Source organism: Neoarius graeffei, chromosome 21, assembly GCF_027579695.1.
Source record: "Neoarius graeffei isolate fNeoGra1 chromosome 21, fNeoGra1.pri, whole genome shotgun sequence".
Lineage (NCBI taxonomy): Eukaryota > Metazoa > Chordata > Actinopteri > Siluriformes > Ariidae > Neoarius > Neoarius graeffei.
In genome coordinates this window covers 55,478,892-55,501,241 of record NC_083589.1, presented here as the reverse complement: position 1 = coordinate 55,501,241, position 22,350 = coordinate 55,478,892, and the positions used below count along the sequence as shown (strand labels likewise).

Sequence of the window (22,350 nt, the reverse complement as noted above, 5' to 3'; positions counted from 1 at the left end):
GTGAATGATTGTCTGTGTCTATGTGTCAGCCCTGTGATGACCTGGCGACTTGTCCAGGGTGTACCCCGCCTTTTGCCCGTAGTCAGCTGGGATAGGCTCCAGCTTGCCTGCGACCCTGTAGAACAGGATAAAGCGGCTAGAGATAATGAGATGAGATGAGATGAAGTTCCATGGGACTGTAACCATCCTTCCTGGACCGGACTTCAAGAGGAAAATCGACCACACATTGAACAGAAGGATAGTGCCGATGGTAGACAAAGAGCCAAGGACAACTTCCAAAGAGATAAAAGTTGAACTCCAAGGTCAAGGTACATCAATGTCTGATTGCACCATCCGTCACTTTTTGTGCGACAGTGGGCTCAATCAGGCTTGTAGTACTCGAGTCCAGGACTCGGACTCGAGTCCAACTCATGCCCTAATTTTAAGGACTCGTGACTTGACTTGGACTTGAGTACTGATGACTCAGACTTGGACTCGGACTTGTACATTAACTGCATTCGGACTCATAAATTGGAGACGAAAGCTCTGCCTCAGTTGCAGGCCATAGGTCCTCCAACAGGATAAAGACCCAAAACATGCACAGCTAAAAGCACCCAAGATTGGCAAAGAACAAAACATTGGACTATTCTGAAGTGGCCTTCTCTGAGCCCTGATCTGAATCCTATCGGACATCTCTGGAAAGAGCTGAAACATGCAGTGTGGAGAAGGAACTCTTCAAACCGGAGACAGTTAGAGCAGTTTGTTCAGGAAGAGTGGGCCAAACTACCTGTTGGCAGATGCAGAAGTCTCACTGAGAGCTACAGAGATCGCTTGCTAGCAGTGATTACTGCTAAAGGCTGTGCAACAAAATATTCAGTTAAGGGTACCGTCATTTTTGTCCATGTCATTTTCATTTGTTTTATGTAAAATATTCAGTTGAATCAAAAAGCAAAAGCAAAGTCTGATTTTTGTGTTAAATATGGAATAAACAATGATGGAAGCTATTAACTTTTCAGGTTCAAGTTATTTCAGAGATAGTTGTGGTTCTCTTTTTTCTTTTATACTGTTTTTTTCTTTTAACCTCTGTCCGTCCATATCGCCGTCCATCCGAAACACCCTTTTTTCTCAGCAACCGCAAATCATAGCCACTTGATACAGTGGGGCAAAAAAGTATTTAGTCAGTCACCAATTGTGCAAGTTCTCCCACTTAAAAAGATGAGAGGCCTCTAATTTTCATCATAGGTACACTTCAACTATGAGAGACAGAATGGGGGAAAGAATCTAGGAAATCACATTGTAGGATTTTTAATGAATTAATTGGTAAATTCCTTGGTAAAATAAGTAATTTGGTCACCTACAAACAAGCAAGATTTCTGGCTCTCACAGACCTGTAACAACTTCTTTAAGAGGCTCCTCTGTCCTCCACTCGTTACCTGTATTAATGGCACCTGTTTGAACTCATTATCAGTATAAAAGACACCTGTCCACAACCTCAAACAGTCACACTCCAAACTCCACTATGGCCAAGACCAAAGAGCTGTCAAAGGACACCAGAAACAAAATTGTAGACCTGCACCAGGCTGGGAAGACTGAATCTGCAATAGGTTAGCAGCTTGGTGTGAAGAAATCAACTGTGGGAGCAATTATTAGAAAATGGAAGACATACAAGACCACTGATAATCTCCCTTGATCTGGGGCTCCACGCAAGATCTCACCCCGTGGGGTCAAAATGATCACAAGAACGGTGAGCAAAAATCCCAGAACCACACGGGGGGACCTAGTGAATGACCTGCAGAGAGCTGGGACCAAAGTAACAAAGGCTACCATCAGTAACACACTACGCCGCCAGGGACTCAAATCCTGCAGTGCCAGACGTGTCCCCCTGCTTAAGCCAGTAATGTCCAGGCCCGTCTGAAGTTTGCTAGAGAGCATTTGGATGATCCAGAAGAGGACTGGGAGAATGTCATATGGACAGATGAAACCAAAATAGAACTTTTTGGTAAAAACTCAACTTGTGTTTGGAGGAGAAAGAATGCTGAGTTGCATCCAAAGAACACCATACCTACTGTGAAGCATGGGGGTGGAAACATCATGCTTTGGGGCTGTTTTTCTGCAAAGGGACCAGGACGACTGATCCGTGTAAAGGAAAGAATGAATGGGGCCATGTATCGTGAGATTTTGAGTGAAAACCTCCTTCCATCAGCAAGGGCATTGAAGATGAAACGTGGCTGGGTCTTTCAGCATGACAATGATCCCAAACACACCGCCCGGGCAATGAAGGAGTGGCTTCGTAAGAAGCATTTCAAGGTCCTGGAGTGGCCTAGCCAGTCTCCAGATCTCAACCCCATAGAAAATCTTTGGAGGGAGTTGAAAGTCTGTGTTGCCCAGCAACAGCCCCAAAACATCACTGCTCTAGAGGAGATCTGCATGGAGGAATGGGCCAAAATACCAGCAACAGTGTGTGAAAACCTTGTGAAGACTTACAGAAAACGTTTGACCTCTGTCATTGCCAACAAAGGGTATATAACAAAGTATTGAGAAACTTTTGTTATTGACCAAATACTTATTTTCCACCATAATTTGCAAATAAATTCTTTAAAAATCAGACAATGTGATTTCCTGGATTCTTTCCCCCCAGTCTCTCATAGTTGAGGTATACCTATGATGAAAATTACAGGCCTCTCTCATCTTTTTAAGTGGGAGAACTTGCACAATTGGTGACTGACTAAATACTTTTTTGCCCCACTGTACTTGGTACCAAACTTCAGCTTGGGGTTCTATACCGTGTATACCATTTTCAGGTCTGTCGCACATCAACTTCCTATTCACCAACTGAATGTATTTACAAAACAAAGCGTGGATTTACAAAATTTTCATAATGTTTTTCTCAGCAACTACAAATCACACCTGCTTGACATTTGGTACCGAGCTTCAGCTTGGGGTTCTATACCGTGTATACCATTTTCAGGTCTGTCGCGCATCAACTTCCTGTTTACCGACTGAATGTATTTACAAAACGTAGGGTGGATTTTGACACTATTTCAAGAAGCAGAATGCTATTTCAAAATGGCAGTTTACCAGGATGCTGTTTGAAATACCTGAGGAGAGACACTGCTCTTTACTTACTCGTTTCAGGGTTCATTATTTGTTGAAGTCAACGTCCATAATAAGTGTCCTATTCCTTCGATTGCTTGCATTCTGATATAAGCAAGAGTGGGGGGGGGGGGGGGATACATAAGTGAGCAGTAGCTCACAGTTGATCTTGTTTTCAATGATATGAAAGCCAACATCACTTTGAAAGTACAAATATGACACTGAGTACAAGGCTGAAAGTAATATTAAAATGTAATTCACACAAATTATTAGAATGTCCTTCATGTTAACATGGATGCTAGTTAGCCATATTTTGTGTAATTGTTAATCCTATGATTAAAAAAAAAACCCACAACCCTGTTACCTTCAGCTCATGACATACACCTGGGTGTGAATACTTGTAATTTTTCATTTGAAAAAAATGTACTCTTTGAAAACAAACCAACAGACATAAAAAAGAGATGAGTTAACATAACTTTTAAAATAGTTAAATGCATGGGGGTGTTTTTTTTTCTTTTTTCCCTACAGAATATAAAAGCTCAAGAATATAAGGGGAAGAATAAGGGGAAGTCATGGCCTAATGGCTAGAGAAACAGCTTTGGGACCAAAAGGTTACTGGTTCCCTTCCCCAGACTAGCAGGATTGACTTAAGTGCCCTTGAGCAAGGCACCTAACCCCCAACTGCTCTGGTAAGAGTGGTGGCATACCTTGTGTCTGATTAGCCAAAGAAAAACTGATGATGTGATCATCAGTTTGGGCATTGAACCTGAAGAATACATGCTGTAATATATGTACAGTGGCTTGTGTAAATATCAAACCCACCCACTTTTAACTTTTGTAGCGTTACATCCTGAAACTAGTAGAAATGATCACCATCCTTAGAATGAAGCATGGTGGTGGGAGCATCATGAGTTGAGAGTTGTCCTTGGCCCCTTGATTGGTTCTCTAATCTAACTTGTTGGTTGATAGTGCCTTGATTTTCATGATGCTGTTTGTTTAGCTACATTCTGCAAGGGACAGGTGTATTCAAGGTGTATCTGAGATCATGTGATGTCACTTTCATTGCACACAGGTAAGCACCATTCAACTAATTATGTGATTTCTGCTGGTAACTGGTTAAATCGGAATTGAGCACCTGGGTGTGAATACTTAGGCAATCATTTTTCATTTGGAAAAAAAAAAAAGTAAAACCAGATAGATTTTTCCCATTTTTGAATATTATGAAGTTGTTATTTTTTTAGATTGAATAAATATAGTACAATCCCAGTTAGGTCCGTTTCTTTTCCGGGTTGTAAGACTACAAATGTAAAGTTTAAAGGGGTGAATACTTATGCAACCTATTCCACTGTATAATCAGTATAGTACTTTAAAATGTAAAATTAAATTGTAAAAAGTGCACTGTGCTTGCACCAGGTTCACACAGCTGTATCAGGTGAGAGATCAGTTTGGTAGGATGAACTCTGCTACACGAGCACGGTCCCGGTAATCATCTCCACTGCCAATGACCAAAGTCCCCTGCAGTTCAGCTTGCTGCATTGGGCTCAAATTTACACAGTCATGATGGATTCTGATCCAAGACTGACCTGCCAGATAAGTTAATGTTTGTCATTTGTCCTTCAGTAAATGTGCACATACACACAAAGTTTATTACTCACCTTTCTTTATCTGTTGTCCCGGGTCAACCAGGAGTTCTGCTCCCACGCTGTGGTTGATCGGCTCGCCAGCTTTGTTACGGCCTGCTCCTAACTTGTGCAACAGCATGGCTATGGCCATACCATCTATCTCCAAAACCGTGCCTGAAAATCATAGTGTCATGCTGATCGCCTGCTTTAAATACTGGCCAAAATAAGACATGTTTAAACACTGAATAGTGACAATATTTTGTCCACAATAACAATATAATGCATTTTTATACAACAGTTCACTGTTTCAAGTTAGCCACTAATTTACAAACTAACAACATACGTATTTTATACGCATTACCATCATCCGTTGCCTTAAGCTCTGTCTTGTACTGTGCAGGTTTTAGATACTTAAAATATTCAGCCTTTTCTGAGCAGAGGGCTTGGCTTATACACGCAGACACCCCTTGGGCCTCCAGCATGGCCTGGAACTTTTGCAAGGCCATCCCATTCATCAGGACCTCACTGATCGCCTTCTGCCCAGCTTCCTGAGTAGCTGATTGGCCGCTCATTTGCAGCAGGTAGCCACCTACACATAATAACACACTGTTTGAGATTAGCAGTGACTTGTCCAGTGGAATGAGTCACCAAGTCAAGGACATATTAGAAAAGCCTGGCTGAAAGTGGATGGGAAGCCATTCTTAGGTCAAGTACACTTGGAGTTTGATGGATGGATGGATGGATGGATGGATGTTCAGTACCACCTTGTTGTTACATGATAGACAAGATCTCTCTGGTACGCTTCAAAAGTCTACTCTTCAAGGAATTCTCCAGTGTTTTTCCAACATGTCTATGTATCCCTGTCTACTGCAGCTGTAGTAGTACATGTATGATTACCATAACGAACAAAAAAAACCTGTTAACTCAAAAAACAATTTGTAAAACACATTCTTATAAACTGCTATTAACATCTTATCTCTCAGTAAATCTGTATAGTTATACCCCTGCTCCAAAGGAGGGGAGGGTATACTGGTTTACCTCTGTCTGTCCATCCGAAACACCCTTTTTCTCAGCAACCACAAATCATAGTCACTTGGTACCAAACTTCAGCTTGGGGTTCTGTACCATGTATACCATTTTCAGGTCTGTCGCACATCGACTTCCTGTTTACCGACTGAATGTATTTACAAAACATATAGCGCGGATTTACAAAATTTTCATAACACTTTTATGAGCAACTACAAATCACACCTGCTTGATATTTGGTACCGAGTTTCAGCTTGGGGTTCTGTACCGTGTATACCGTTTTCAGGTCTGTTGCACATCGACTTCCTGTTTACCGACTGAATGTATTTACGAAACATATAGCGCGGATTTACAAAATTTTCATAACACTTTTATGAGCAACTACAAATCACACCTGCTTGATATTTGGTACCGAGTTTCAGCTAGGGGTTCTATACCATGTGTACCGTTTTCAGGTCTGTCACACATCGACTTCCTGTTTACCGACTGAATGTATTTACGAAACATATAGGGTGGATTTTGACGCTATTTCAAGAAGCAAAATGCTATTTCAAAATGACAGTTTACCAGGATGCTGTTTGAAATCCCTGGGGAAAGACACTGCTCTTTACTTACTCGTTTCAGGGTTCATTATTTGTTGAAGTGAACGTTCATAATAAGTGTCCTATTCCTTCGATTGCTTGCATTCTGATATAAGCAAGAGCAAGGGATACATAAGTGAGCAGTAGCTCACAGTCGATCTTGTTTATCCTTTCACAGTTGGGACTGCTATATCAGATGGAAGAACTTGTGATTATGTGAAAGCATGTACATTTTTCCCCCCAGTTTGGTCATCTGCCAATTCCTTTCCTCTAGCCCACTTGCCCCATCATAGGACGGCTAACAGCCGGGGAAGATGAAAGCTAATATGTGCTTCCTTGAGACATGTGAAGTCAGCCAACCACGTTTCTGAACTGCTCCTTATGCTGCATCACATGTGGAAGCGTAACACACTCCAAGAAATATGCTATTTACCCTCTTCCACATACACAAGCTCATAGACACTCCTGATTATCTAGTGTCCCTGTAATTGGCAGGAGAGAGTGCTTTTTTTGCTTTCTAATTTTGCTCTCTTGGCGCCCTGCCGCAGATGGCTGTGGCATCGGCGGGTTCCGAACACAAACTACGCAAGAACAGCTTTGACAACAACTTTCTCTCATCTCTGTTGCCCTGACTTCCATTATTAGTAAGTTTAGAGAAAATGGTTGTTCGACTTGATTCACGATACTGGTGTCACGATTTGATTTTCCGACAATATTTTTTTGAAAAAAATTAAATGAAGAAAATTGTTTCTTTAAAAAATGCTAAATTTATTTGTATATTCTTTATCAACTTAAAATGAGACGGCCTTTCGATTTCACAAAATCAGTGAAATTTAGTTCCCTCTGAAATGTGGTCATTGTGATATATGTTTATTTCTGTAATATCTCACAAAGTATCAGGCCATTCTGTGGCTGGGAAGTTATTTAATTTGAGGGGATTAAAGCAAATAATGTGCATGAAATCGCTCGCTTCGCTCAGTCAAGCAGACAGAGGAAGTGCGTGTGTGTGTGCGCATGCGCAGGTTTCCCTTTGAGCGTGCACTGACAGTGCCATCATTCTGTCGCTAAACGAACAGCTGATCACACCGAGGTGCTCGCTGACCGCCGATATTTATTAGTTTGGTCCTGCGTTTCCTTTCCTTCGTATATAACATAACGTCTTTTCTTCTTGCTTTCCGTTACTGTAGTCGGTCTTTCACGTTTCACATTTTGCACACTCACGTCCTCCATTTTTCTCTCCTGTTTCAAATTTGTATCCCACAATGCCTTGCGCGAACGGGGAAAGCCCATGATGCATGATGTAGTATGTTGAATTGGGTCATGGTGAAGCAGGAAAAAATAGCGGAGAATTCAGGGCCATGTGGAGATAAATTCATTTATTGTTCTATTTAAAAAATCCTAATAAAATTGGAAGCCTGTGATTCGAATTCAGTAGCTTTTGGTCCACTAAACAAAAATAATTGGGTGTCGGGGACAATTCTTTTCATGACCTACACTTGAAAAACCTGAAAGGCCGTCTAGCTTTAAACAAGCCTTTTGTTATATAAAAAGAAAAAAGAGAAAAAATACTTTTTAATTTCCTTTAAAACCAATAATTATTCCACATTTGTAAAGGTTTCAGGAAAATATAATAGCTTATTAACTAAATATTCCTTTTATTAAAAATGAAAAACGTTAATAACAAATAGGCCTTTTCATTTATGAATTTTTTTCAAGGCTGTAATCAAGGCTGTTTTCTTAAACAGAAAAATACCATGTCCTTTTTTTCTCTTTTCTTTAGCTTTCAGCAGTCTGTAAAACGAGAACTCTGATTTCTTGTTAAATCTATTTGTCGCAGCATGGCAGCTGCATTACTTCCACCTACGGTGAAGTCTCGTGTAGTCCCGCGATTTAAATAATATTGCTTGGCATTGAGTGGTATATCAGATATATTCCATTCAGCTAGCATGATACTGAATGAGTTGAAGATGAGTAGCTGAATGGAATATATCTAATATACCACAAAAAAGCCATTATTATTATTATTATTATTATTATTATTATTATTATACTACATTCCTTTCAGGTGTTCAATGCATTTTTCTCTTTCAAAATCTTCTGTATTTACTGAAGCAAACCTGGCAGCCATGTTTGTTTACAAATTGTTGTCTTGACAACCCTGCAATATCGTAAACCATATTCAACACTCATTCTCCATTGGGTAGAGTGACGTAATACACGTAGGATAAGCGATATGCTAACAATATTGCATGCTATCAAACCAAATGAATGAAACCCGCTAGAAGGGAATAGAACACACGTTTTTATTCCATCGAAAAAGTGTCCTGTATGTCTAACAATTTACGTTATTGAGCCCTATGCTGTCTAAACAATGCAATTACAGCTAAGAAAAAGGAAGATTCCGCAGCCTGATATTAATCTCGATACATTTTTTTAGTCCTTTGATTCATCAATTTTATCGTCATAAATTTGTATCACGATTTATCGGCACACGATATATTGTTCCGTGCCTTTTGTTCAGTACAGGCAATTGTGACAACGTTCTTGTCAGATATATACTATAGATGCAGTAGAAAATGATTGAAAAGCACTGGAGTATAACTTTAAAAATCTTCCCAATTTGAAATCTCTCTGATTTCACTTGACGAACCCTCCTTACCCAGTGCTGTAACCAGGTTCTTCAGGTCATCAGGGCCACGACCTTTGAGGCATTCCAAAGCTTCATATACCTCGAGAGTATGTCCCACACATCGGCCAATAGGAGCGTCCATCCGGCTCAACACCGCCCCTGTTTTTATTCCCAAACTGTTTCCCACTGTAACCTACAGATACAGAGCCAAGGTTATTGAGAGCAAAGTCTGTCTGTCTGTCTGTCTGTCTCTCTCTCTCTCTCTCTCTCTCTCTCTCTCTCACACACACACACACACACACACACACACACACACACACACACACACAGCTATGTCTCACAAGTGACTGGGCAAGGCTTCGAGCACTGTTCAGGTCTTTGTAGAGAGCAGCCTTTCCAAACTTCACATCTAATACAAGTGCACTTAGACCTTCAGCTGCCTTCTTTGACATTATTGATGCTGTAATAAAAAAAAATAAAAGAACAAATATACACACGACATCACGACACAAGCTATTGATACATTTTGTTGAAGAGAACAGTTCAGCTGATCTCACCTGTGATAAGTGGGACACTGTCCACGGTAGCAGTGATGTCCCTGATAGCATAGAGGACACGATCTGCGGGTACCAGCGTCTCTGTCTGACCCATAATGCAACAGCCTACGTCCTGCAGTATCTGCTTCGCCTGCCCACCCACACAAACACACACTACTTCTAAATAGGTTCCTGGGAAAGCACGGTCCAAGGTCGTTTCATATCTAGCAGTATTAATGCATCGCCATTGTTTGGTCGTCTGATATGTAAATATAGTTTGACTGCAAATTCTACACAATCTACTTGATTACTTTGAGATTAGTTGTCTAATTTTATCGGTTTATTTAGTTTTGTTTTCTAATAACAGCACGTCCTGTTGTGTCTCAATCCTCTTACATCACAGCGATCTTATAACACTAGTGATTTATTGGTATATTTTATCAGTTTATAGTTCTATTAAATGTTGTGGAAAGACTGCAAGTTAGTTCCTGTTATCACTTACGTTCTGCCAACTATAAATAATCCTTGGATCACGAGCCTTTATTTCTTCTGTTTTAAAGTTGATAAGACAAAAACATAACGTGTCATTATGTTAAAAAAACAACAACTGCAAAATGCAAAGTCCTCCCAGTGTCCTGAAGACTTTCCTGTGTCTGAAAACTTAAAGGAACAGCTTTAAAGCTGACTGTTACTGGCATTGGAGACTCCTTCCAAAATGCTAAATAAACAATTCCTTACAGAAAAGTTCACCATATCAAGAATTATTCTCTCCACATTCACTGGATATGAGCAATCGCGCGCTCTGATTGGCGACTCTACTACTAGGATATCAGCTCATATACCATGAGTAGAGAAAAACAAAATGGCAGAGTGCGTTGCTGAACCAACCGAGGATGAAATAAAAACTCTACTCAAAAACAAAACCCCAAAAAGAAACAAAATATGGAATGAAAGTATTTGATGGTAAGAACATCTCTTTTTTTCAATAATTATTATTATCGCATTTTTCAAAAATTGCTCCTGTCATTTCACCGCTTTGTTTACATTCTAAGCGGAAATTATTTTGTCGGACGTTTTGTATAAAGTTTTTATTTATCAAATTTGCAAAAAAAATAAAATTGCTCTGATTCTCAAAATCCAGTGAATGTGGATAGAATAAAACAGTTATTCCACTCAATCTGGTCGTACATGGCTTATAGCCAACTTGGTGCTACGCGCTTCGTCGCCTATCAGCTCATGTATGACTCGATTTCGTAGAATAACTGTTAAACATGTTTCTCTCTGTATGGTTTGCCACCATACAAGTCCTTATGCATTAGCTGTTACTACAGAAAAGATAGTTTCTGACCGCAAGCTGGCCTAGTGGTTAGCGTGTCCAACTCTCAACCAGGAGATTGTGAGTTCTACTCGCGGTTGGGTCATGCCAAAGACCATCCTAAAAATGGTACCTACTGCCATCTGGCAAGGCATGCTGCAATACAGATGTGAGAAGGAAAGTCAAACTCTCACGTTTACCAGAGGACTAGCCCTCACCTCGCAACTGTTTTATAGGCGAGAGGCCGAGGGCTATCGAAACAGAGATTGGCACCTTGCCCATACGCCATTCTAGCATGAGATGGGACAGAAACGATACCGTATTACGATGAACACATTAATATAAACCTGTGACTTGCTTTGCAGTTCGCACTATTAACACTCTCTGACCAATCAGATTTGAGAATTCAACGTCTCTTTGGTGTAATTAATAATAACAGGCAGTCACTGTGTACCTGTTCTACTGACAGGTTGATTCTGAATCCTGGGATGGACTCCAGTTTGTCCAGTGTGCCTCCAGTGTGTGCCAGTCCACGTCCACTTATCATAGGGACCTGCAAGGATCAGAATCTGATTAGATCCATGAATACTACAATAAACACTGTTTTTTTATATTAAACATAGAATTAATAAGAATTAATAAGAACTTGTCTATTCACCTTGCACCCACAAGCAGCCAATGCAGGGGCCAGTGGAAGGCTGACCTTGTCCCCGACCCCACCCGTTGAGTGTTTATCCACTATAAGCCCCTCCCATTCCTCAGGCCAGTGAAAAACTTCCCCCGACATCATCATCTCCTTTGTCAGTATCATGGTTTCCTCAGGAACCATGCTCTTCTGCCATATGGCCATAAGCATTGCACCTAAAAAGCAAAGAAAGTCTTAAGTTTAAAACCTGAATCATAAAGACATCTCTCTTGCTGTCTCCATATCAGTTTTCTATCATGTTTAGGTTGTCTTATAATTACAGGCATTTAGCAGACGCTCTTATCCAGAGCAACGTACAACAAACCCAGAGCAGCTTGAGGAGCAGTTGGAGGTTAGGTTCTTTGCTCAAGGGCACTTCAGCCATTCCTGCTGGTTCAGGGAATCGAATTGGTGACCTTTTGGTCCCAAAGCTGCTTCTCTAACCATTAAGCCATGGCTTACTTACTCTGCTTACTCTTCTATTTAAATTTCATCCTTTCTGTTGAGATATGTTATCACTATCTCACATTGCATCATGTAACCTTGGAAAGCTTCCTTTTATTTCAATGAATTTAACCTTCGGTTCAGCCTTGACAAAAATAACTCACAACTGCAAGCTTTTATGGATGTCCTTACTCCAAGAAGAATACACAAGAATTCACACTTTGTACTCTCAAGTGTTGGTTTAATATGGACTGGCTTTCAGAAGTGCAAAGTAAAAGGTTATGACGATAGTATTGAACCTGCTTGATGTAAGGTGAGACACTAAAGGTAGTGACAACAATTCCAGCCCCGTCACGTATCGTATCAAAGTCAAAGTCCCTCTCACGCCAGGATCTGGTCTTTCCAGGCAGTCTCCTGTCGCAGTACTACCCAACTCCTTGAGGCGCATGGGTGCGGCGCTGATCTCCAGTTCGATACCCCTCAGCCTCTCGCCTATTATATACACTACCGTTCAAAAGTTTGGGGTCACTTTGAAATATCCTTATTTTTGAAAGAAAAGCACTGTTCTTTTCAATGAAGATCACTTTAAACTAATCAGAAATCCACTCTATACATTGCTAATGTGGTAAATGACTATTCTAGCTGCAAATGTGTGGTTTTTGGTGCAATATCTCCATAGGTGTATAGAGGCCCATTTCCAGCAACTCTCACTCCAGTGTTCTAATGGTACAATGTGTTTGCTCATTGCCTCAGAAGGCTAATGGATGATTAGAAAACCCTTGTACAATCATGTTAGCACAGCTGAAAACAGTTTAGCTCTTTAGAGAAGCTATAAAACTGACCTTCCTTTGAGCAGATTGAGTTTCTGGAGCATCACATTTGTGGGGTCGATTAAATGCTCAAAATGGCCAGAAAAATGTCTCGACTATATTTTCTATTCATTTTACAACTTATGGTGGTAAATAAAAGTGTGACTTTTCATGGAAAACACAAAATTGTCTGGGTGACCCCAAACTTTTGAACGGTAGTGTAGCTAGGGTTACAGTGGGGGGCTAGTCCTCTGGTAACCGTGAAAGTTTGACTTCCACGCTCGCATCTGTATTGCAGCATGGTTCGCCAGATGGCAGTAGGTACCATTTTTATGATCTTTGGTATGACCTGACCGCGAGTAGAACTCACGATCTCCCAGTCGAGAGGCGGACACGCTAACCACTAGGCCAGCTCGTGGTCACACATCATATAATTACACAAAAAAAAAATCTAAACTTTGAGTGATTTTGACGACTGATGACGTTTTTAAAAAATTCTGATTAAACAGAAACAAATACAGAAATAACATTGGGAGCAAGCAGGATAGGGGTTATTAATGAATGGACCACGGTCCAGATCCAGACTCAGCAAAGTATTTTTATTGGACTGAACCAAGCCCTTTGAAAAAATACCAATAATAAGATTCAGTGCATCCAGTTTTCTAAACATGAATGATCTTGGCTTCTGTAGCAGATTATCTGCTGCAGTTTATTTAGTCACAATCTCATCTCACCTCATTATCTCTAGCCGCTTTATCCTGTTCTACAGGGTCGCAGGCAAGCTGGAGCCTATCCCAGCTGACTACGGACGAAAGGCGGGGTACACCCTGGACAAGTCGCCAGGTCATCACAGGGCTGACACATAGACACAGACAACCATTCACACTCACATTCACACCTACGCTCAATTTAGAGTCACCAGTTAACCTAACCTGCATGTCTTTGGACTGTGGGGGAAACCGGAGCACCCGGAGGAAACCCACGCGGACACGGGGAGAACATGCAAACTCCACACAGAAAGGCCCTCGCCGGCCACGGGGCTTGAACCCAGGACCTTCTTGTTGTGAAGTGACAGCGCTAACCACTACACCACCGTGCCGCCCTTAGTCACAATCATTTACGTAATTTTTTTTAGCTGAAGGCAACTCATCAGACCAGAGACGAGCTAAAAGACTAGACATTAGATCAGAAAAGGAAAGGTTTTCACAGATTTGACTGACCATCTCGGGCGGCACGGTGGTGTAGTGGTTAGCGCTGTCGCCTCACAGCAAGAAGGTCCGGGTTCGAGCCCCGGGGCTGGCGAGGGCCTTTCTGTGCGGAGTTTGCATGTTCTCCCCGTGTCCGCGTGGGTTTCCTCCGGGTGCTCCGGTTTCCCCCACAGTCCAAAGACATGCAGGTTAGGTTAACTGGTGACTCTAAATTGAGCGTAGGTGTGAATGTGAGTGTGAATGGTTGTCTGTGTCTATGTGTCAGCCCTGTGATGACCTGGCGACTTGTCCAGGGTGTACCCCGCCTTTCGCCCATAGTCAGCTGGGATAGGCTCCAGCTTGCCTGCGACCCTGTAGAAGGATAAAGCGGCTAGAGATAATGAGATGAGATGAGACTGACCATCTCTGATCTGAACTGATGACATGATTTGTTTATAGAATAGTGGGTGGTGAAAACAATACTGATGATAAATACTCATCATATAAAATGGAATCAGCTCCTCTTAAAATGTAGTTTATACACTGGACTGAATTATACATTTAATTTTTACGATGATGGATATTTTTTTTTCTTTTTTATAGTAAATAAGATTAGTTCTGAGTCCCACCCTGGACACAGCTTACTCACATCTCCTATACACTCTGTTCACATGCAGCTTATCTTGGGTGGGACTGAAGACGATATGAGGACACAGTGTGTGATGATGTAATAGCTGGTCTGTATTGTCTGACCTATTTGACTTTCCTGAATGGTGTGCGATTTGACTCCTCCTATAAAGGCGCAGATCTCCTCTGTGCTCAGCTGATCACCGTCCCGTTTTCGCCTGATCATCCCTGGGAAACTGCTGGTGTCCGTTGTATGTGCCATCCTTGCACTCGTGTGGGTGTGCTTGGTGCTTGTGAAGCTGTCAGCTGTGTGTGGCAGAGAGCAAGACACAGTAAAATAGTATTGCACAGTATTACATGAGATGCACCAAAGTTAGGATCTTTCTATTTTTATTAACATTCTCTCCACGTCCAAACAGCGCATAGCAAAGACTGTTGAATCAACAGCTACACTCACTGGCCACTTTAATAGGAACTTGTTCTTGATTCTTTCTAAGGTTCCTGTTCTTGGCTGGCAGGACTGGAACCCAATGTGCTCTTCTGCTGTTGCATGCTGAGATTCTTTTCTGCTCACCATGGTTGTAAAGAGTGATGATATGAGTTGCTATATCTTTCCTTCCTGGCAGCTCGAACCAATCTGTCCATTTTCCTCTGACCTCTCTTATCAACAAGGTGTTTGTTTCCACCCACAGCACTGTCACTCACTCTATGTTTTTTGTTTTTCGCACCATTCTGTGTAGAGACTGTTGTGTGTGAAACCCCCAGGAGATCAGCAGTTTCTGAAATACTCAAATAAACCAGTCCACCTGGCTCAAACCAACACCCACGCCACAGTGAAAGAAAGTCACACTTTGAGATCACAGTTTTTCCCGTTCTGATGTTTGAAGACGTGAACATTAACCGAAGCTCTTGATTTCTATCTGCATGATTTGATGCATTGTGCTGCTCCCAAGTGATCGGCTGATTAGAGAGCTGCATAAAACAGCAGGTGGATGTACGGGTGTTCCTAATAAAGTGGCCGGCGAGTGTATATTCCTGTCTTGTTTAAAGTTTGACAAGAAGTAATCCCTTCTTCTAAAAAACATAATCATTGTTCAGCATAATGCATGAATCAAACCAAGTTGAAGTAAAGGCCTGGTCTCAAAATGAATTTGATGATTTTCGGTCCTGATCTTGACTCCGTCTTGCTTTCATTTAGATTTGATCTTGATTTGGCCTTGACCCCCTTAAGACTCTGTGTTGACTTGCTCTTGGCTAGTCCTGGTCTTGAACTTGTCTTGGACTTTATGAAGGTCGTCATGACTACAGCTCTAAGATTATGAGCTATTTTGTGTAAAATTGTGACAAACAATCCTGATTAGTTCATTTCAGTTCCAGATTGCAACACTAAAAATGTGTAGAAGTTCAGTAAGTTCAGGAGTGAATACTTATGCAAGGCACTGCGCGCAGACAGGAAGCAGAACTTATGTGGAGCTACGTGTTTCTCATTAAAATGCACAAAGGGATTTAAAGAACACTACTGTAGGGCCACAGCACAGCAAAGTTTAGTATTTTAGCACATCAATTAGCACACCTGATTCAACTCATCAGCTGTAGATATTCTTATTCTTCCTCATAATAATAATAATAATAATAACAGTAGTAGTAGCAGTAGTTGTAGTAATATTAGTAGTAGTAGTAGTAGTAGTAGTAGCAGCAGCAGTAGTAGTAATATTATTATTATTATTGTTATTAGTAGTAGCAGCAGTAGTAGTAGTTGTAGTCATAGTAATATTATTAGTAGTAGTCGTAGTAATAGTAGTAGTAGCAGCAGTAGTAGTAGTCATAGTAATATTATTATTAGTAGTAATAGCAGCAGTAGTCGTAGTAATATTAGTAGTAGTAGTAATAGCAGCAGTAGTCGTAGTAATATTGGTAGTAGTAGCAGTAGTCGTAGTGATATTAGTAGTAGTAGCAGCAGTAGTTGTAGTAATATTAGTAGTAGTAGTAGTAGTAGTAGCAGTAGTCGTAATATTAGTAGTAGTAGTAGCAGTAGTCGTAGTAATATTAGTAGTAGTAATATTAGTAGTAGTAGCAGTCGTAGTAATATTAGTAGTAGTAGTAGTCATAGTATTAGTAGTAGTAGTAGCAGTAGTTGTAGTAATATTAGTAGTAGTAGTAATAGCAGCAGTAGTCGTAGTAATATTAGTAGTAGTAGTAGTAGCAGTAGTCGTAATATTAGTAGTAGTAGTAGCAGTAGTCGTAGTAATATTATTATTATTAGTAGTTGTCGTAGTAATATTAGTAGTAGTAGTAGTAGCAGTAGTCGTAGTAATATTAGTAGTAGTAATATTAGTAGTAGTAGCAGTCGTAGTAATATTAGTAGTAGTAGTAGTCATAGTAGTAGTAGTAGCAGTAGTTGTAGTAATATTAGTAGTAGTAGTAGTAGTAGCAGTAGTCGTAGTAATATTAGTAGTAGTAATATTAGTAGTAGTAGCAGTCGTAGTAATATTAGTAGTAGTAGTAGTAGCAGTAGTCGTAGTAATATTAGTAGTAGTAATATTAGTAGTAGTAGCAGTCGTAGTAATATTAGTAGTAGTAGTAGTCATAGTATTAGTAGTAGTAGTAGCAGTAGTTGTAGTAATATTAGTAGTAGTAGTAATAGCAGCAGTAGTCGTAGTAATATTAGTAGTAGTAGTAGTAGCAGTAGTTGTAATATTAGTAGTAGTAGTAGCAGTAGTCGTAGTAATATTATTATTAGTAGTAGTTGTCGTAGTAATATTAGTAGTAGTAGTAGTAGCAGTAGTCGTAGTAATATTAGTAGTAGTAATATTAGTAGTAGTAGCAGTCGTAGTAATATTAGTAGTAGTAGTAGTCATAGTAGTAGTAGTAGCAGTAGTTGTAGTAATATTAGTAGTAGTAGCAGCAGTAGTTGTAGTAATATTAGTAGTGGTAGTAATAGCAGCAGTAGTCATAGTAATATTATTATTATTATTATTATTATTATTAGTAGTAGTAGTAGCAGTAGTCGTAGTAATATTATTATTATTAGTAGTAGTAGTAGCAGTAGTCATAGTAATATTAGTAGTAGTAGTAGCAGTAATCGTAGTAATATTAGTAGTAGTAGTAGCAGCAGTAGTTGTAGTAATATTAGTAGTAGTAATAGCAGCAGTAGTCATAGTAATATTAGTAGTAGTAGTAGTAGCAGTAGTCATAGTAATATTAGTAGTAGCAGTAGCAGTAATCGAAGTAATATTAGTAGTAGTAGTAGTCGTCGTGGTAATATTAGTAGTAGTAGTAGTAGTAGTAGTAGTAGTGGTAGTAGCAGTAGTTGTAGTAATATTAGTAGTAGTAGTAGCAGTAGTCGTAGTAATATTAGCAGTAGTAGTAGTAGTCGTCATAGTAATAGTAGTAGTAGCAGTAGTCGTAGTAATATTAGTAGTAGTAGTAGTAGTAATAGCAGTAGCTGTAGTAGTAATCATAGTAATAGTAGTAGTAGCAGCAGTAGTTGTAGTAATATTATTATTAGTAGTAGTAGTAGCAGTAGTCGTAGTAATATTATTAGTATTAGTAGTCGTCGTAGTAGTAGTCATAGTAATATTAGTAGTAGTAGTAGCAGTAGTTGTAGTAATATTATTATTATTAGTAGTCGTCATAGTAGTAGTCATAGTAATATTAGTAGTAGTAGTAGTAGCAGCAGTAGTTGTAGTAATAGTAGTAGTAGTAGTAGTAGCAGCAGTAGTTGTAGTAATAGTAGCAGTAGTAGTAATAGCAGTAGTTGTAGTAGTAGTAGTAGCAGCAGTAGTTGTAGTAATATTAGTAGTAGTAGCAGCAGTAGTCGTAGTAATATTAGTAGTAGTAGTAGTAGTAGTAGTCATAGTAATATTAGTAGTAGTAGTAGCAGCAGTAGTTGTAGTAATAGTAGTAGTAGTAATAGCAGTAGTTGTAGTAGTAATCATAGTGGTAGTAGTAGCAGCAGCAGTAGTTGTAGTAGTAGTAGTAGTAATCGTAGTAATAGTAGTAGCAGCAGCAGTAGTTGTAGTAATATTAGTAGTAGTAGTAATAGCAGCAGTAGTCGTAGTAATATTAGTAGCAGTTGTAGCAGTAGTAGTAATATTAGTAGTAGTAGTAATAGCAGTAGTTGTAGTAGTAATCGTAGTAATATTATTATTATTATTAGTAGTAGTACTTGTAATAATATTAGTAGTAGTAGTAGCAGTAGTCGTAGTAATATTAGTAGTAGTAGTAGTAGTAGTAGTAGTAGTAGAAGTCGTCGTAATATTATTGGTAGTAGTAGTCGTCGTAATATTATTATTCTTATTATTAGTAGTAGTCATAGTAATATTAGTAGTAGTAGTCGTAGTAATATTAGTAGTAGTAGTAGTAGTCGTCGTAGTAATATTATTATTAGTATTAGTAGTAGTAGTCGTAGTAATATTAGTAGCAGTAGTAGTAGTAGTAGTCGCAGTAATATTAGTCATAGTAGTAGTGGTAGTCGTAGTAATATTATTATTATTAGTAGTAGTCGTCGTAGTAATATTAGTAGTAGTAGTAGTCGTCGTAGCAATATTAGTAGTAGTAGTAGTAGTAGTAGTAGTAGTCGTCGTAGTAATATTATTATTATTAGTAGTAGTCATTGTAGTAATATTAGTAGTAGTGGTAGTAGTAGTAGTCATATTATTATTATTATTAGTAGTAGTAGTAGTAGTCATAGTAATATTATTATTAGTAGTAGTAGTCGTCATAGTAATATTAGTAGTAGTAGTAGTCGTCGTAGTAATATTAGTAGTAGTAGTCGCAGTAATATTAGTCATAGTAGCAGTGGTAGTCGTAGTAATATTATTATTAGTAGTAGTCGTCGTAGTAATATTAGTAGTAGTAGTAGTAGTCGTAGTAATATTAGTAGTAGTAGTAGTCGTCGTCGTAGTAATATTATTATTAGTAGTAGTCATTGTAGTAATAGTAGTAGTAGTAGTCATATTATTATTATTATTATTATTATTAGTAGTAGTAGTAGTAGTAGTAGTAGTAGTAGTAGTAGTCGTAGTAATATTATTATTAGTAGTAGTAGTCGTCGTAGTAATATTAGTAGTAGTAGTCGTAGTAATATTAGTAGTAGTAGTAGTCGTTGTAGTAATATTAGTAGTAGTAGTAGTAGTTGTAGTAATATTAGTAGTAGTAGTAGTCGTCATAGTAATATTAGTAGTAGTAGTTGTCATAGTAATATTAGTAGTAGTAGTAGTAATATTAGTAGTAGTAGTAGTAGTAGTCGTCATAGTAATATTAGTAGTAGTAGTAGTAGTCGTCGTAGTAATATTAGTAGTAGTAGTAGTAGTAGTAGTCGTCGTGGTAATATTATTATTAGTAGTAGTCGTTGTAGTAATATTAGTAGTAGTAGTAGTAGTCGTGGTGGTAATATTATTATTATTAGTAGTCGTTGTAGTAATATTAGTAGTAGTAGTAGTAGTCGTGGTGGTAATATTATTATTATTAGTAGTCGTTGTAGTAATATTAGTAGTAGTAGTAGTAGTCGTCGTAGTAATATTATTAGTATTAGTAGTCGTCGTAGTAGTAGTCATAGTAATATTAGTAGTAGTAGTAGTAGTCGTTGTGGTAATATTATTATTAGTAGTCGTTGTAGTAATATTAGTAGTAGTAGTAGTAGTCGTCGTAGTAATATTATTAGTATTAGTAGTCGTCGTAGTAGTAGTCATAGTAATATTAGTAGTAGTAGTAGTAGTCGTTGTAGTAATATTAGTAGTAGTAGTAGTAGTCGTCGTGGTAATATTATTAGTAGTAGTGGTAGTTGTAGTAATATTATTATTAGTAGTAGTCGTCATAGTAATATTAGTAGTAGTAGTTGTCATAGTAATATTAGTAGTAGTAGTAGTAATATTAGTAGTAGTAGTAGTCGTCATAGTAATATTAGTAGTAGTAGTAGTAGTCGTCGTAGTAATATTAGTAGTAGTAGTAGTCATCGTAGTAATATTAGTAGTAGTAGTAGTAGTCGTCGTGGTAATATTATTATTAGTAGTAGTCGTTGTAGTAATATTATTAGTAGTAGTAGTAGTCGTGGTGGTAATATTATTATTATTAGTAGTAGTCGTTGTAGTAATATTAGTAGTAGTAGTAGTAGTCGTCGTGGTAATATTATTATTAGTAGTAGTCGTTGTAGTAATATTAGTAGTAGTAGTCGTCGTAGTAATATTATTAGTATTAGTAGTCGTCGTAGTAGTAGTCATAGTAATATTAGTAGTAGTAGTAGTAGTCGTTGTAGTAATATTAGTAGTAGTAGTAGTAGTCGTCGTGGTAATATTATTAGTAGTAGTGGTAGTTGTAGTAATATTATTATTATTAGTAGTCGTTGTAGTAATATTAGTAGTAGTAGCAGTAGTAGCAGTTGTAGTCATAGTAATATTAATAGTAGTCATAGTAATATTATTATTATTAGTAGTAGTCGTAGGCCTAGCAGATATAATTAGGCTAGAATAGCTAAAGCCCAGAATGTAGGTATGTGACAAAAAATGAACTTGATGTATGTGTATCATAAATGTTACCAAGGGCTTGAATTAAACTTTAACATTCTGTTTAAATTTTCTTTCTGTGACAAATATTAACAAAGTTATGCCACTTTGAATGTTGATAAATCGGCTAAATTCGGTCAATTGTTCCACATAAAGGACAAATTTAAAAATGATCAGAGAAAGTGTGACTACTGTCCTCGAAAAATACCCTTCTAAATGTTATAACTTCTAAATCTTTTGACATAACAAAATAAAAGGAAGTACGAGGTCATTTACAATCCATGAAAATGATGCCAACAAACTTATCAATTAATCACTAATTAATTAGTTAATCAAAACTAATTCATGAACAATTAATTAAAAACTAGGTGGGTGTTTCTAATAAAGTGGCTGGCGAGTGTCCGTGCAGTGTTTGCACAGCTCCGGCTGAACACACTGAGTTACACAGCGGACGATTCCAGAGCTGATTTTAATATAAAGGAGCTACAGAGGACTGAAAAGCTGATGCCAGTGAATTAATTCAGTAATTAAACAGTCAGTACAATCCCGGGGAGCAAATAATCATCACAATTACCAAACAGAGATAAGTCAGGAAACATATCATCTCCCTCACTGAGTGCAGTCCATTAGCCAAGATCTCACTTAACTTTCTTACCATTTCTTGCTTATTTCCTCAATTATTGCAGTAAATGAGGTCATAAACAGCTTCATGGAGATGATCAGAATGACCAGAAATAAATTCAGCAAACCCTACCGGACTCGCGCAGTGTGGAGCTGCGGGATGATGCGGGTAAGCGGCTGGTTTCCTCGCAGCGATACTAACTACCGGTATTCCTAATTACGTTACATTGTTGCTTTTTCTGCGGTCCGAGTTCCATGAAACGGTGCGCTCTGATTGGCTCCTGAGCGGTCCACAATCCTACCATCCGGCTTCTCAAACAGGTTTTTGACGAGCTTGTAGCAGGTTGGTTCTAATCCTGCGTTCATGTGCTATGGGAAGATGCAGGGGCGCAGATAGGATTTTTGAACTGGGGGGGACTGAGCTGTCAGCAAATGATTCCATTTTGTGTGTATATATATATATATATACACACACACACACACACACACACACACACACACACACACACACACATATATATATATATATATATATATATATGTGTGTGTGTGTGTGTGTGTATATGATTGATTCCACGCTTATGGGTACTGAAATGGGGACATGAACTTATTTTTAAAAATTCACCTAAAACCATTTCTTTTTTTTACCATCAGGTCACAAAACATGTAATCTTTAATGAATGATACGTTAAA

General features: G+C 38.6%; 1 protein-coding gene across 1 annotated transcript; it reads right to left on the bottom strand.

Annotated features, from left to right (window-relative positions):
* Positions 1-4,512: 4,512 nt before the first annotated feature.
* tymp (thymidine phosphorylase) lies at positions 4,513-21,839 on the bottom strand. Its single transcript, XM_060903701.1, has 10 exons — positions 21,791-21,839; positions 14,660-14,839; positions 11,440-11,642; positions 11,236-11,334; positions 9,488-9,617; positions 9,272-9,390; positions 8,961-9,123; positions 5,056-5,283; positions 4,728-4,868; positions 4,513-4,655 (listed from the first exon to the last, which is right to left on the bottom strand). The coding sequence occupies exons 2-10, from the start codon at positions 14,793-14,795 to the stop codon at positions 4,513-4,515; spliced, it is 1,362 nt and encodes a 453-aa protein (XP_060759684.1). The 5' UTR covers positions 14,796-14,839; positions 21,791-21,839.
* Between the last annotated feature and the right edge of the window lie 511 nt (positions 21,840-22,350).